The sequence below is a fragment of the Triticum dicoccoides genome, chromosome 1B (assembly GCF_002162155.2).
Source record: "Triticum dicoccoides isolate Atlit2015 ecotype Zavitan chromosome 1B, WEW_v2.0, whole genome shotgun sequence".
Taxonomy (NCBI): Eukaryota; Viridiplantae; Streptophyta; class Magnoliopsida; order Poales; family Poaceae; genus Triticum; species Triticum dicoccoides.
In genome coordinates, this window is record NC_041381.1 from 189,751,683 (window position 1) to 189,767,862 (window position 16,180).

Genomic DNA, 16,180 nt, shown 5'->3' on the forward strand with positions numbered 1-16,180 from the left:
ATTATAGCCACAATAGCTATTTATTCAATTGTTTAAATTCAAATTTTAACAATTTATGCATGTTGTATGAACTTTTTTCAAAAAATGACATAGCTAATGTTCGAACTTGGGTCTACCATAATAGATGACAGGAACTGGCCTTTGGGGTAGATCAATCGTTTACGTGAACTTATAGCCACAATAACTATTTATTAAATTGTTTAAATTCAAACTTATTCAAATTTAAAAATTGTTGATTTGTATGAAATATATTTCAAAATTATGAATTTTCAGAAATTTCAATGGTTTCGATGGTGGTCGAAATTTAAGTGGTTTCAAAATTCGAAACCTTGGTTAGGATCCGTAGTCCGGTTCCTATCACTTGCAAAAAAATGAACCCCAATATCTTGCTGACGATCACCAGGGAGGGACACTCCAACCTACGATTCGTCCCCAGGCTGCCGATCGAGCGAACCAACCCACAAAGCCCTCCCTAGCATCCCCTTCGGCTTCCAGGCCTCAAGACCCATTTACAAAGTTTTTTTCTACACAAGAAAACGTAAAAAAAGGATTTGCCATGATTTATGTTAGAAAAAAAGTAGTATCCAATAAAAAAATGACATCTTATACAAAAACAATTTGCCCGTGGTCTAAATTATGAAAAATGTCATGCTACTTTGTAAAACTACCATTACTCTAATTTATTAATTTATAATGAGCATGATAAAAAGAGATCGTGTGATCTAGAATAATAATAATAAAATTGACATGCTAAACTTTAAAACTCCATGCTATAGATGAAAAAATGTTTTATCTAGATACTAAAACAATTAGAAAAATGCAATGATAAAAATGCCATCTCTCATAATAATAAAAAATGCCATATCTTAATAATAAAACTAATAATAATAAAAATGCCATCTCTTAATAATAATAAAAATGTCATCTCTTAATAATAAAAATGTCATCTCTTAAATAATAGAAATGCCATCTCTTAATAATAAAAAATGCCATGTAAAAAACAAACCCGACTTGTGAAAAAATGTCTAAATTGCCGTGTGACATATTTTAAAATTTTATAAACCGCCATGTCAAATTTTTCTACAAAAAGTTGCCATGTAAAAAGAGATTCCATCATGGTGAACAGAAGCAGGCAGAAATGGAGGGTATGGGATTCGAACCCAGGTATCCCATACTAGCTAGTGTAGTACCCTAGGGTGTTTTAAAAAGTAGAACATTCACTGGCTTTTATCTTATGGCGAACCACTTTCAAACTTTAAAGTGGCGTCCGTCCTGAGATCCGTGCAACAATGGGGAGGGCGTTCGCTCACAGATCCCAAATATCTGATGGACGCTAGATAAACTTTCTCTTCAAATTGCCATTAGGTTTTATATAGATTTATTTAACTTTTCTATTTTTTATGAGATCAAGTTTGAAAGTTTTGCTAAAGGTGATATTTTTTTTTTTTGAAAAGTTCGTCTTTTTTAGCGGCGAGAAAAGTTCGTGGCCATATCACTCTCCCGTGACCCTGTAGGCCCGTAACCCACAACAACTGGACCACGGACCACGGACAGGCCTCATCCAAGCCCAGACAGCCAACATATAAACTGCTCCCCGACCGCCGCCGATTGCTCTCTCTCTCCGTGGCCGTCCCCGTCTCCGCTGTCGGCGCCTCGCCGGGCTAGGGTTCTCGCCACGCAGCCGCTGCCGCCGCCACTCGCGTCGCGGGGTAAGTAGGTGGATGCCACCGTAATTCTGACTCGGTTATCTCTTCCGCGAGATTCCCCGTTCGTTTCCTCGGCCGCTCTGTGAGTGCGTAATCTCGTCGGGCGTGCGCATTGCCGCGCGAGCGCGCGCGCGCGGCTCGTTTCTCGGATCTCGTGTCCTCTTCTCCCGTGCCGTGCGGTCGGCTTGATTCTGTTCGCGAGCTATGCGTCCTTCGGCTGCGTTTTCTTGTTCTTGGGTTTGCCGCGATCATGCATGGTCGAAACGATGAAGAGGTTGTTCTTCGCTAGAAGATTCTAGAGAGGGGCCCTTCCACCTTTTCATTTGGTAGACTTTTGATAGGTTTGAGGAAGATTCGCGCTTGCTAGGGTTTAGCGTACTACGGCTTTGGTGATGTTTGATTGGTGGTGCTCTCAGTGTTCATCTCAAACCAAATTTCAACTATTGATAATGCTGTTGGGAAGCATAATTTGATCTTCAACAGGAATTAATTCTGTGTTCTCCTTTCAATTCCAGCCCCCTTTCACCTATAGAGGGCAAATCTATCTTATTTTGACGCAATTCCGCTGCCGCCTGTATAGAAATTGCATAGAAGCGTCTTAATTTCTGAATGGATAGAATAATGTATACAGGTAATGATGGTGCAGCATGTAATGAAAACTTAGGTGCATTTGCATATTTAGGCATGCCCCTATTAATCTGCTATACGCCGGTCTTGGTGCATACTTGGATCCCCTTTTTTCCCAAAGAGATGTGTGCTCAATCTTCTATTGTTCCACGTGAGAAACTTTTGACAGTGAGTTAATAATATGCTGTTGCAAAGCACGAGAGCACATTCTAGTATCATTGTACTTTTTGTGTTATCAATTATGTTCCGCCTCCTCCTGATATATAGGAAATTGTTTATTTCAATGTGACTCCCTTGCCGTTTGTATTGAAATATTATGGAAGCGCCTTACGTGTTAATCACTAGATATATTCACCAAATGTTTATAGGTGCATTTGCATGCTTACATGTCTTTGTTCTACAATATTTTGGCTGCATGTCTTGATGCGATCAATTTTCTTGCAGTTCAAGATGCCTCGCTATGATGACCGTTACGATCGCTACGATGACCGTTATGATCGTTATGACGACCGTTTTGATCGCTATAATGACCGTTATGATCGGTATGACCGATATGGTGGCAACACCAAGTTGTACGTGGGCCATCTTTCTACGCACACCCGGACCAAGGATGTTGAGTACCTTTTCGGCAGATATGGGAGGTGAGGAAATTGGATCTGGTTTACGCCTTTTGTGCACCACTTGATTTAACAATTGTTTGTGTGCAATTTGGGAACCATTTACTTGCTGCACCTGGCTTGCTCTAATTTGTGCATACTTCTTAGTTAAAGGCATATTTTCCCTAGATTATTTGTCAATTTAGAACACCGCCTATGTTGTCTCAACATACCCGGTCCCAAGCCCGGGTAAAGGAGGAGGGTTGTGATAAGCTTGGCGAGCCAATGTCAAAACTCAGCCACTCTTATGGAGATGAAACCCAAAAGAGTTGCGAGATCTTATGGGTTTCACCTCTAGCCTACCCTAGCATGTTTGGGACTAAAGGCTTTGTTGTTGTATGGGTCAATTTAGGTTCCTCGGCATTGATGTGGCCTAGGGACTAGAGTGAAGACCACTACTGCATCTTCCTCAAAAAAAAGAAAAAGACCAGTACTGCATCACTGATAATGTAATTTTAATCCAGCTATATCAATAGGCTCTGCTAGGTTACTTTCGGTAGAGGTGTCATTTTAGCTATTTACTTGTAATTGTGTAGCCGTTTATTGTCTTACCTGTTAGTAGAGACTAGCAACTAGCAAGCTTCGGAAGTTTAAGATTCCTTCTGCTGTGGCATAACCTGTTGATTTTGACCATTTACATAGTGCTACTGGGTGTTGCCAATTTGCCATCACATCTCAGACAAACCTTTCCAGCTTTGACTTGAATAATCTTGTTGAAGGTATTGAGGGGCTATTACCTTGGTGTCAATGCTGTGAGGGTGCCTTTGGTGGAAATTGGTGACTTGCTCCAAAGTTACAGAAGATTTTGGCGATTCTTTTGAAATATTCTGTTGCCTATTCTACGAGTAGATGTTTACTTTGTGTGATGGCTGGTGATGCATTTTTCATACCATCTTGATGGTGTTCCTGTTTTTGTCAACCATTTCTACAGAATACGATGTGTGGAGCTGAAGTATGATTATGGCTTTGTTGTAAGTAACCTCTTACACCTGTGATTTCCATGTTCTATTCCGGGAATATGCACAGCTAATTGTCTTCTTTGTTAGATTGGTCATGTTAAGCCCACCCCTAATTTTATTTTTCTGGATCATGCTGCAGGAGTTTAGCGATCCCCGGGATGCAGATGATGCAAGGTATGAGCTTGATGGCCAAGAGGTTGATGGGAGCCGCATCATTGTTGAGTTTGCAAGAGGGGTAAGTTTTTGTTGTCTATCAATGTTCTTTACTACTGTAAACTTCGCCCTGATGCCATCTACAAATGAGCCTTTGATGGACTGGAAATTCTCCTCTACGCACAGTTTAATCCTGTTATTACTAGAAAATGTTCCTGTGAGTTGCAACGGGAGAAACAAATGCTTGCACGCCCCTAGCGGCCCATCCATGTTGTCATTCTAATCTTCACTACCGTCACCAATGGTGGCCAAGTTATCAACCTATTCAACGACGGTGGGTGGCCCCAGTCTCATTTAAACTTGATGCATGCATCGTCTGGAGCAAACACCGATTATCGTGAAGCAGATCACAATGTAGTTAAACGGCTCAACAGATAATTAAGTAATATATATAAGACCAATGTAATTTTTAATTAAAGAAGGAAGTCAAGGCTCTTATGGAAGGAGACTGGATGATGAACCTTGTTAAGATTCGTCGCAGTAAAAAATGTGCTAGCCACCGTAACACTGCAGTAGGGAATTTCCGAATGTTCCTTTGAAAATTAGGAAAGTTATACAAAACACTTGTAATAATGTGACCAGTTAATGAAATTCCAATTTCCACACAAAACATGGAACCTTTGCGAGCGCAAATAAGATCCCGACACAAGGTATGAGATTGACAGAGCGAGCAAGATGGGGTTCATGGCGGCGGATAAGCTGTCCGTAGCCATCCATGATGCTGACCTCTATCTCAATGGTGTCAGAGCGCAAATGGGCGGAGCCCCGGCCATAGTTGAAACAGGTGTCTGTCTCTAGCTCCTGCACCAGGGTTTCCTTGACGTCCAACATGATGGAGCTGGACCGGATACACCCCAATTTTTTGTCAAAAATAACTGAGACTAGGTATTGTATGTGTGGTATTTTTTTGCGTGAAATTTATATATGTTCTATAGATAATATGCAAAAAAAAACCCATTCAGTGACAGATCACACATAGCCAGTTCGAATTCTTCATCATGCCACGAATCACCAATTTAATTGGGGCATGTCTCACGAATCCTCTCTCCCACGAATTAATTCCTTGATTTAATCAAGGGGTTATATTCATGCATGTTCCACGGATCCCTCTCCCTCTCCTATTAATTAATTTTAATTGGCCAAGCGACCTCCCCTCTCTCCGGTTAATTAATTCTAGTTGGCCAATAGGAGTGGCGTGGCATTTTGCATCAGCTGTTTTAATCGGATCATTTTTTCCCAGCAATTCCTTCATGAATCACGGTCTCTATCTCCCCATTAATTCGGGATGCACCGGTCCACTCTTTAGTAATCTTGAGGCACTTAATTGATTTCAAATCGCAGACATTTATAAATTGGTGACATTGTGCACAAAGGAGCGATGTGGTACTATATAATACTCCCTCCGTTCCTAAATATAAGTCCTTGTAGAGATTTCACTATGGATCACATACGGATGTATCTAGATGCATTTTAGAGTATAGATTCGCTCATTTTGCTCCGTATGTGGTTCATAGTGAAATCTCTCCAAAGACTTGTATTTAGGAACGGAGGGAGTAAATACGAAACCTCTTTTTGTTTTCACAAATATGAGTTAGGTCAGTTGGATCGACCTAAGGAAACTTGATAGCAGGTGTGAGTTTGATCCCAAGTATCTTCAACCATTGCCGGATTTGCTGACCGGCAGCCTAAGGCCCAAGCGGGTGGGCCCATGTGCGCGAGAAAAAAGGCCGAACTGTTTTTTGTCGACTTATTACTAATGGACTGTGGGTTGATACTTAGAAACATCAGGGATTTTTCTGCAAAATACACATGACGGACCAAGAATGCCTATTCCCTTTATTAGTAACTAGCAAAAGGGCCCGTGCGTTGCAACGGGAGAAAAGAATACCACACGTTCTTAATTTACAAAATATTAATCTGAGTATTTAAAGCTACAGCCAAAACAAAGATGGTATTTGCCTACAAAAGCGCAAGTTCAAGATTCCACATGTCTTCTATTTAAACACGACTTGCATGTAGATTTAATATGTACAAAGAAACGGGCAAGTGTTCTTCAACTTCGTCTCCAATCCTAATTTTGCTGAGATGTTCATCCACAATCCGGATCAGTACCGATACGGAAGAAAGACGGATAATGCACTCTTGACTAAGATTGCACCCTATATAGTACTTTTTTAAATGGTTAACAGGTAAAATAACATCATATTCAGATTCTATATATTTTTCTAATCAAATTTCATATATAACATGTTAAATTTGGAGTTACGGTTTAGAAGATATGAGTATTTTAAAAAACATTTGATATATACTGTGGGTTTAATGTCAGAAATATCAGGGGGTTTTCTATAAAATAGCATGACGGACTAAGAATACCTATTTCTTTTATTAGTAGGTATAGTAAAATAGATAAAAAAAATAGGTATAGGTATAGATATGCATTTTTGCAGCTACATGACCCCGATTTTCTAATTGCGGAGGATAATGATGTTTGATTACTTGTTGCACTGTTGCTGTCCTCGACTTCAGTTGATAAGCCTGTGTTGATTTTCTAGATCCCGCGTGGCCCAGGAGGTTCCCGCGAGTACTTGGGCAGAGGACCCCCTCCTGGTTCTGGCCGCTGCTTTAACTGTGGGATTGATGGGCACTGGGCTCGTGATTGCAATGCTGGCGACTGGAAAAATAAGTGCTATCACTGTGGAGAAAAGGGCCATATAGAAAAAAACTGCCAGAACAGTCCTAAGAATATCAAGTATTTCCTTGCATCCTTTAATGAAGCTTTCTTGTGATGTTACCTTTTATTGGTGCACATTTGATTTTTAGCTTTTGCAAATACAGGCGGGGAAGAAGCTACTCACGCTCCCCACCACCTCATCGCGAAAGGAGCCTAAGCAGGAGTTACAGGTATGAACCAATTTTTTTGCCATGATGACTGATGTTTGTGCAATCGTCCAGTACTTAACTATATGTGGTTATGCCAAGGACGAATATATCTGGGTATACTAGTATATCTTGTTAGCATTATGATTGGATCTTGTAAATAAATAAACGTACTATTATGAGAGTTACCCTACTATAAATTTGGTCAAATGCAATAGGTTTACCTTTCAGCCATGTAGTAGCAATCTCTTACCTTTGATAGTCATATATATTATTCATGCCTGCCACTGCTATATGTTGATATGTGATCAGTGAGTGTAGAGAGCAGGTATCTGATGATAAGTTTGTGCCATATTTTGATGGATGCTGAAGATATGTATGGAAATTAAATGAATATTGTTGAGCCTGTAGAGAGCAGGTATCTGGTGATAAGTGAGTACCATAATTTGATGGATGCTACTGATATGTGAGTGCCATAATTTGATGGATGCTACTGATATGTATGGAAATTAAGTGAATATTGTGGTGGCATAGTTCAAAGAGCACTCTCGGTAACTTTGTATAACATGTGCCTGTTGTTTTACATTCTTCTCTACTGAGTTGCTTTCCTGGCAGTATCGTTAATCATCAATGTTGTGATTTTCTTAACAGCCGATCGCCTTATCCAAGGAGGGATGATCGAGCTGTTGGCCATGAGGAAAGGCGACCAAGAAGCTCTAGTTACAGCCCTAGGAGGAGTGCTTCACCTTCCGGTTTGAACCGCAGCCCAGCACCAAATGGCAAGAGCCACCACCAAGGGAGCAAGCTGAAGTCAATGGTTCACATAACGGTGTGAGAGGCAACAGCCTGAGTCCCGCCCGTGATAGCCGCCCAGCCACCAACAGAATGAGCCCTAGCCCCTGGGAGTGATGGCGAACGCTGCGCACCACCCTCAACTTGAACTAATCTTGTTGCATCGTCTCTTGGGCCGAACTCTTATGTTGGTAGACTATGTTAGTATGTTTGTCGAACGTCGGTTCGCGTTATGCCTCCTCGTCTAAACCTGTCCGGGTCATGAATTTTTCATGATTGACAAATGTTGACGTGTGTTATGCCGCCTTGTCTGAACCTGAAAGTCTTTTTGCGGTTGCGACAATGTTATCTAGACTTGGATAGCATGATCAGTGTTGTCCAGACGTCACTTGCTAAATAATCGTTGCCCCTTGGTCGTAAAGTACTGTTCTACTCCCTCCGTCCCGTAGTGTAAAAAAAAAAAAACCGTCTTACATCATGGGACGGAGGGAGTACCTTTTAGCCATCGTGAAAAAAATGAATCAGGACCAGCAAGCTGGTTATGGTCTGTCAAGTGTTCCAATTAAGTTCATGTGTTCAAAATAGGTAGTTAACACTTCTTGAATATGCTGACAAACATCTAACAGATCATCATTTAGTATTTTATATAGTTCAAAGAACAAAACATATATCAGAACATGAATGCAATTAAGGGCTTGTCGGAAACAACAATACATGGTATGGACAAGCAACAGACATCTCTTTTCTCCAGGTCAACATGTTTTTACCAACTTCCTTAGTGACACAGAAACAATGCAGTCCAGTTCACCTCCCTTCAGTGTTCATCAGCTGCGAGAAGGCATCGTTGGTCGACATCTGAGAGTAATCCATGTTTGTGCGGCTTTCGTCTGCTTCGTCTGCGGTGCGGATCTCCAGAGAGCCCATCCTTCTGGCGTCTGAAGGAAGTTCAGAGATCTGATTCATGCTGTCGACATTGGAGATGTCCGGGCCGGCCTCCTGCAGCTGGAGCACAAACTCCAGATTCCACAGTACATCACCCATGGTAGGGCGGTCGACGCCGTAATTCGCAAGACACTTCTCGACCGTCTCACCGTACTTCCTCAATGACTCTGGCCTGATTGTCCCAGCGATCCGTTGATCGACAATCTGACCAAGCTCTCCCCTCTTCTGCCACTTGATTGCCCATTCTGCAAGGTTGATCATGTCTCTTGGAAGCGTCGGGTCGATGACTGGCCTCGCGCAGATCACCTCCAGCAAGACCACGCCAAATGAGTACACATCCGATTTGTCGGTCAGCTTCTGCCTCCGGTAGTACTCAGGGTCAAGATACCCGAAGCTCCCTTTCACCGCAGTGCTAACATGTGTCTGATCCAACTCAGGTCCCGTCTTCGAGAGACCGAAATCAGAAACCTTGGCCATGAGATTTTCGTCGAGGAGAATGTTTGCCGACTTGACATCACGATGGATGATCGACTTTGCAAAACCTGTGTGCAGGTAGTGGAGCCCCCTTGCAGCCCCTATGCAGATTTCCACTCTTTTCTTCCAGCTGAGGGGAGGCATGTCACTGCCATACAGGTGACTCTTCAGCGTGCCTTTCTCCATGTACTCATACACCAAGATCATCTCGTTCTGCTCATCGCAATATCCGATGAGCGACACGAGGTGACGGTGTCGCAGCCCCGACAGCAGCTCGATCTCTGTCCGGAATTCTTTGAGCCCTTGGTGGGACTTCTGGTTGCCCCGCTTGACTGCGACTTTGGTGCTGTCCTGCAGAACTGCTTTGTATACCTTCCCAAACCCCCCAACTCCGACAACCATCTGCTCGTCAAAGTGTTTTGTTGCCACTTGCAGCAAAGCAAAAGGAATTCGGTAGCTTACATCACTGTTTGTCCCAGATGTATGAGTGGTCCGGCTGGTTGTTCGGGTACCTACGGTAAGGAAGCTAAGGCCATTGAGGGTAAGTGGTGACCAAGAACTTGAAGGTCGGCTTGTCGGTGCCCGCCGCGGCTTCTTCTCCTTCTTCTTTCTTCTGAGGACAAAGCAGAGAATAATAGCAATGCTAACAGCACCAACACCTCCGAGAACAGAGCCCAATATGATAGCCAGTTCCCTTTTTGGCGGTGCTGGTGGCCACACAACATAAATAGTGCCAGTACTGATGTTCATCTTCATGATCTCCAGGCCGTTCAAGATGCCATCTGGCGCCACATTGTTCAAGCTGGAAGGCCCAACGCCGACACTTAGCTTACCAGAAGGATTGCTTGACTTCAAGACAAATTCCGTGTAGTATGGCACAGCCAAGGTACCAAAAACTTTTTCAGAGAGGTCAAGATTTTCTAACGCTAACCCGCCATCCACATAAATATCAAAGTAGAGGGAATATGCTGCCTTGCTCACTATGTCACAAAAATGGAACCGGATCAGATAGCTCGAACGACCGTCAACATCAAATTGCCATGTCATGTTGGACGCTGGGCTGGTTCTATTTTGCACAGCCAACCGCCTTGCAGTGTTGTACACACTGTCCGGTGCATCCTCCTTGGTTGCAGCTCCTTTCTGATAATTCAGCTTCCCTTGGTAAGCAAATAGTTCAGTGGTAGTGGAATTTAGGAAGAAGTTCTGGTCAGTATCCCATGAACGCGAGAGTGTGTCATTGACAACGGTCACCTCCCGTCCACCCACATTAATCCTGTAGAATGTCTGAAATGACTGCGTTGCAAGGCCGAGATACTGGCCGGAGGGATTCACAGTTTGCGCTGAATCCTGTATCAGATCATCAGGAACAGATATTACTTCAATAGCACTGATGAAAGATGTGCTGTTTCCCTGAGGCACAAATGAGAGAATCAGCATATCCTCGGTAATATTCAGCGAATACTCCCTGACCAATGGTGAGGAATTGCTCGGCGGAGTGAAATTGTCAAGTAACACAACATGCTGCGTGGACACTTTGAACTTTGCCGCGGCAAGATCATAGCTCTGGTATCTGAAACTGAAGAAGTGTAGCCGGACAAAATGCCGGCCACGGCTCTTCATCTTGAAGGAGTAGGACGACGGCACAATGAATATCCTTGAAGTTTGATACAGCACAGGATTGTCAGAACTTATGACTGCATCCGGCAAGGTGTTTGCGGGGACGCTGTGATGTGATGTCAATATAGTCGAGCCGGAATTGTCTGCTTTGAAGACCCTCCCATCGTGGAGATTAGCGTCGACCGTGGAGCCGCAGTTGATGAGGTAGTTGTCTGCAGGGGTGAATTCAGCAGCATTGCAGGTACCAAGAAGAACCCAGATGGTTCCAAGAAGGAGCAGAGCTATCTTTTGCTCGGTAGTGGTGCCCATGACGAATCCAAACAGAAACTGGGGCTACAGGAACACAAGAGCCCTGAATTGCACAAAAGATGCAGACAGCCAGCTAGGAAAAAGGGGGAGCTAGAACAGCTGAAGAGAGTACAGATGATGAATCTGTTCCAGAGTCCAAGGCATGCAATCCCTCAAAACTGATGTCATCTCAGGCAGCAAGAGCACTCAGAAATTGAAGCAATAGAAGGTGTGAACAGGCTTAGATTTTGTGTGTCTTGGTCGGCAGGAGGAGGAACCACCAAAAGAAACCTTGCTTATCAGGCAAGCAAGAACCTTATCGAGCACACCCGCAGCATCACTCCATCCACCGCGAACTGGATCTGCGCAATAGTCCCACACGACACAATCAGTATAATCTCCAACATGCAGGGGCCCGGAAAAACAGAACGAAATCCCTCGAGTGAAATCAACCCAATCCCCCAGCTGAGACGAGGGGTGGTTACCTTCGTAGTGCAGGCCTCCCAGCAGCTGAATCGCCTCTGGCCTCCGCCCAAACAAGCAGCCCCGCGATTCTCACCGGAGCCCCCGCGAGAAGTTCAGCCAGGCGGTTGGGAAAGCGGAGGAGCCAGAGCCAGAGCCAGAACCAGTCTTTTCTTGAAGCCGGTCTAGAAGAGGGATGGGCTGGTGGAGCACAGGTGGAACGGAACTGGCGGAGAAGCGGACAACGGCACGCCGCCGCTTTAACTTTTGGGCGAAGCGGACAAAGGAATGGCAATCCAAATGCTCGTCTGGATGGGGATTTTGGAAGGAGTGATGGTGATGGCGATGGTGGCCCGGAGGTTGGCGAGATTTTGAGCAGAGTCCTTCTTGGGTCCGGGAGGAAGAAAGGGTCCTCGCGGGTGAGAACGGCAGGCGGGTTTGGACGTTTTCTGGCTCCTGGGGTAGGAGCGGTCATTAATTGGGGGCGGGCCCGCGGGGCAGAGGGACGAAAGTTGGTGGGAAGATGAATTTAAGAGGCGTGAGTGCGTGAGCTGGGCGTGGGCCCACGGGGTCGCCAGGTGTGGACGAGAAGACTGGAAACAAGATAACGAGAGGCCGCTCTGCTCCAAATGGCGGGCAGAGCTGCGTCGACGCGGTTTATGCCTTTTGGAAGTCTCGGGATACTTTTGAAAAGCATGATTCTGAAAACTTAAACAGTGTATGTAAACAATCATGGCTTGGAAGAAACCGGCCATTCCCCTAACCGCGTGTCGCTCCCCCTCGGGGCGGCCCTGGCGCGAAACCCTAGTCGTCGGAGGCCGCACCCCCATCACCCCTCCCTCCGCCGCCGCCGGCGAGCGAGGCAAAGCCCGTGCGGCCGCGGCCACGGCGGGCCTTCTCTTCCTCTCGCCTGCTGCAGGAGCTGCGCGGAGCTGCTCCCCTGGGCTGAGGAGGTGCTACCGGGCGCGGCCTGCGCGCGCTAGAGGCTGGGCGACGCGACATTGCGTGCTGGAGATTGGGTGGCGCATGCAAATTGAGGGGTGCCGCCTTGCGGGCGCGCGCGGAATTGGAGAGCCGCAGTTTCGGTGGCAGGTTGGGCCGTCAGCTAGGCGCGGGACAGCGTGGTGGCGTGCGCGAGCGTCAAGCTTCTAGGCGTGGAAGCAGGGGTCGAGCCCGATCTAGGCGGACCTGCTTGTGCGGTGCGCGTTTTGGCTTCCCCGGTGCAGATCTGTTAGGGTAGCTGGCCAGCGACCTCTGGGCGCGGCCTGAGGGCGAGATGTGAAGCAGTGCTCGTGCGTCAGGGAGGTGATAGGCCGGAAGGGTTGGTTGGGTCACGGGCTTGGGTCGGGGAGGCTGCCGGTGAAAGCCATGCTCCGGCTGTGATCGGAGCAGTCGATGGCGGCGCCTAGTGCTATGTCCATGGCTCACGCTCATGTATTGCGTGAAAGTTGAAAGAGTTTGAGATTATTAAAGTGTGAAACAATTGCTTGGCTTGTTATCGGGGTTGTGCATGATTAAATAATTTGTGTGATGAAGATAGAGCAACAGCCAGACTATACGATTTTGTAGGGATAACTTTCTTTGGCCATGTTATTTTGAGAAGACATGATTACTTTGATTTATTTTGTATCATCTGGATCTGAACATTCATGCCACAATAAAGAAAATTACATTGAGAATTATGCTAGGTAGCATTCCACCTCAAAAATTTCTTTTTTTATCATTTACCTACTCGAGGACGAGCAGGAATTAAGCTTGGGGATGCTTGATACGTCTCCAACGTATCTATAATTTTTTATTGTTCCATGTTATTATATTATCCCTTTTGGATGTTTATGGGTTTTATTTTACATATTTATATCATTTTTGGGACTAACCTACTAACCGGAGGCCCAGCCCGTATTGCTGTCTTTTTGCCTATTTCAGTATTTCGAAAAAAAAGAATATCAAACGGAGTCCAAACGGAATGAAACCTTCGGGAGCGTGATTTTTGGAACAAACGTGATCCAGAGGACTTGGAGTGCAAGTCAAGAAGCAGCCGAGGACTCCACGAGATAGGAGGGTGCCCCCCCTATAAGGCGCGCCCCCTGTCTCGTGGGCCCCTCGGGCGTCCACCGACGTACTTCTTCCTCCTATATAAGCCTACGTACCCCAAAAACATCCAGGGAGCAACCGAAACACAATTTCCACCGCCGTAACCTTCTGTATCCGCGAGATCCCATCTTGGAGCCTTCGCCGGCGCTCCGCCGGAGGGGGAATCGACCACGGAGGGCTTCTACATCAACATCCTTGCCCATCCGATGAGTTGTGAGTAGTTTACCACAGACCTACGGGTCCATCATTATTAGCTAGATGGCTTCTTCTCTCTTTTTGAATCTCAATACAATATTCTCCCCCTCTCTTGTGGAGATCTATTCGATGTAAACTATTTTTGCGGTGTGTTTGTCGAGATTCGATGAATTGTGGGTTTATGATCAAGTTTATCTATGAATAATATTTGAATCTTCTCTGAATTCTTTTATGTACGATTGAGTTATCTTTGCAAGTCTCTTCGAATTATCAGTTTGGTTTGGCCTACTAGATTGATCTTTCTTGCCATGGGAGAAGTGCTTAGCTTTGGGTTCAATCTTGCGGCGTCCTTACCCAGTGACAGAAAGGGTTGCAAGGCACGTATTGTATTGTTGCCATCGAGGATAACAAGATGGGGTTTATATCATATTGCTTGAGTTTATCCCTCTAAATCATGTCATCTTGCTTAAAGCATTACTCTGTTCTTATGAACTTAATACTCTAGATGCAGGCAGGAGTCGGTCGATGTGTGGAGTAATAGTAGTAGATGCAGGCAGGAGTCGGTCTACTTGTCACGGACGTGATGCCTATATACATGATCATGCTTAGATAATCTCATAATTATTCGCTTTTCTATCATTTGCTCGATAGTAATTTGTTCACCCACCGTAATACTTATGCTATCTTGAGAGAAGCCACTAGTGAAACCTATGGCCCCCGGGTCTATCTTTTATCATATTTGCTTCCAATCTACTTTTATTTACATCTTTACCTTTTGCATCTATATTATAAAATACCAAAAATATATTTATCTTATCATACTATCTTTATTAGATCTCACTTTCGCAAGTGGCCGTAAAGGGATTGACAACCCCTTTATTGTGTTGGTTGCGAGTTCTTTGTTTGTTTGTGTAGACGCGTGGGACTTTTGAGGAGCCTCCTACTGGATTGATACCTTGGTTCTCAAAAACTGAGGAAAATACTTACGCTACTATTGCTGCATCACCCTTTCCTCTTCAAGGAAAACCAACGCAAGCTCAAGACGTAGCAACGATGCTTATCAAGAATGTAGCACTTCGAGCCGAATACTCGAAAGTATCCAACTTGGGGTTTGTTACCGGTGAGGAGCTCGTATGTCGTCTTGCCGAGTAGCTTGTGAAGATACAAGCGATTTGTTGCATGACAAGCTGTCTCAACCGCTTCCGCCCAAAAGTGTTTTGGCGTCTTGTACTCATCAAGCATCGTTCTCGCCATTTCGATGAGTTTCTGGTTCTTCCTTTCAACAACTCCATTTTGTTGAGGTGTGTACGTAGCCGAGAACTCATGTGAAATCCCTTCTTCGTCAAGAAAGGTGTCCACATTTGCGGTCTTGAACTCCGTTCCGTTGTCGCTGCAAACCTTCTTGATCTTCACTTCAAATTGATTTTGGGCCTTCCTAGCGAAGTTTTTGAAGATCCTCTAGACCTGCAATTTATCATTGAGAAAGAACACCCACATAAATCTTGAAAAATCATTGACTATAAGACCAAAAGAATTTCCACCGAGACTTTTGTAAGCGTTGGGACCAAAAAGATCCATGTGAAGTAGCTCGAGCGGCCTCCTTGTGGTCATGATGTTCTTCACGGATGCCTTCCTCCAACCTGTTTACCTGCTTAACAAGCGCTGCAAAGTCTATCCTTATCAAATATGACATCGTTAACGTCAAAGATATGATTACCTTTAATAAGCTTGTCAAGGTTTCGCATGCCCACATGACCTAACCATCTATGCCACAACCAACCTTTAGAGGATTTAGCAATTAAGCAAGTTCTAGGTTGAGCCTTTTTAGTGAAATCAACAATGTAAAGATCACCTCTACGTATACCGGTAAAGACCATTTTATGATTGTCTCTTCGAAACACTTGGCAATCTACTTCAGTAAATAGGACATTGAAACCGAAATCAGCAAGTCTAGATACTGAAAGTAAATTGTACCCAAGAGATTCAACGAGCATGACATTTTGTATGGAGCTATCATGTGAGATGGCCACCTTACCTAGGCCAACCATCTTACCCTTTGAGTTATCACCAAAAGTGACATACTTTCAAGGGCCATCGTTTTCAGCAAGCTCACGAAACATATCTTTATCTCTGGTCATGTGATCGGTACATCCACTATCAAGAACCCATTCCTTTCCTCCTGCCATGTATCCCCGAAGATTTGACATAAGACCAAAGTGTCTCATTGCATCATCAAGATCAAAGTCACTATCATCATCCTCATCATAGTATCCATGTT

The 16,180-nt window shown here is 44.6% G+C and overlaps 2 protein-coding genes across 2 annotated transcripts; one reads left to right on the forward strand and one right to left on the reverse strand.

Moving 5' to 3' along the window:
- Positions 1 to 1,627: 1,627 nt before the first annotated feature.
- On the forward strand, positions 1,628 to 8,201 carry LOC119303618 (serine/arginine-rich splicing factor RS2Z33-like). The gene is made up of 7 exons (XM_037580753.1): positions 1,628 to 1,709; positions 2,778 to 2,974; positions 3,921 to 3,960; positions 4,088 to 4,183; positions 6,714 to 6,910; positions 6,997 to 7,062; positions 7,690 to 8,201. Exons 2-7 carry the CDS (start codon positions 2,784 to 2,786, stop codon positions 7,871 to 7,873), a joined length of 774 nt encoding a protein of 257 aa, XP_037436650.1. The 5' UTR covers positions 1,628 to 1,709; positions 2,778 to 2,783; the 3' UTR covers positions 7,874 to 8,201.
- Positions 8,202 to 8,436: 235 nt separating this feature from the next.
- On the reverse strand, positions 8,437 to 12,039 carry LOC119327633 (receptor-like protein kinase HERK 1). Its single transcript, XM_037600730.1, has 2 exons — positions 11,637 to 12,039; positions 8,437 to 11,513 (listed from the first exon to the last, which is right to left on the reverse strand). Exon 2 carries the CDS (start codon positions 11,170 to 11,172, stop codon positions 8,635 to 8,637), a length of 2,538 nt encoding a protein of 845 aa, XP_037456627.1. The 5' UTR covers positions 11,173 to 11,513; positions 11,637 to 12,039; the 3' UTR covers positions 8,437 to 8,634.
- Positions 12,040 to 16,180: the final 4,141 nt, after the last annotated feature.

Bases quoted from the DNA above. Each gene is read 5' to 3' on its own strand.
- LOC119327633 (XM_037600730.1), bottom strand. From the start codon at position 11,172: ATGGGCACCACTACCGAGCAAAAGATAGCTCTGCTCCTTCTTGGAACC.
- LOC119303618 (XM_037580753.1), top strand. From the start codon at position 2,784: ATGCCTCGCTATGATGACCGTTACGATCGCTACGATGACCGTTATGAT. The intron at 3,961-4,087 runs GTAAGTAACCTC...ATCATGCTGCAG, and splicing joins AGTATGATTATGGCTTTGTT to GAGTTTAGCGATCCCCGGGA. The intron at 4,184-6,713 runs GTAAGTTTTTGT...TTGATTTTCTAG, and splicing joins TTGTTGAGTTTGCAAGAGGG to ATCCCGCGTGGCCCAGGAGG.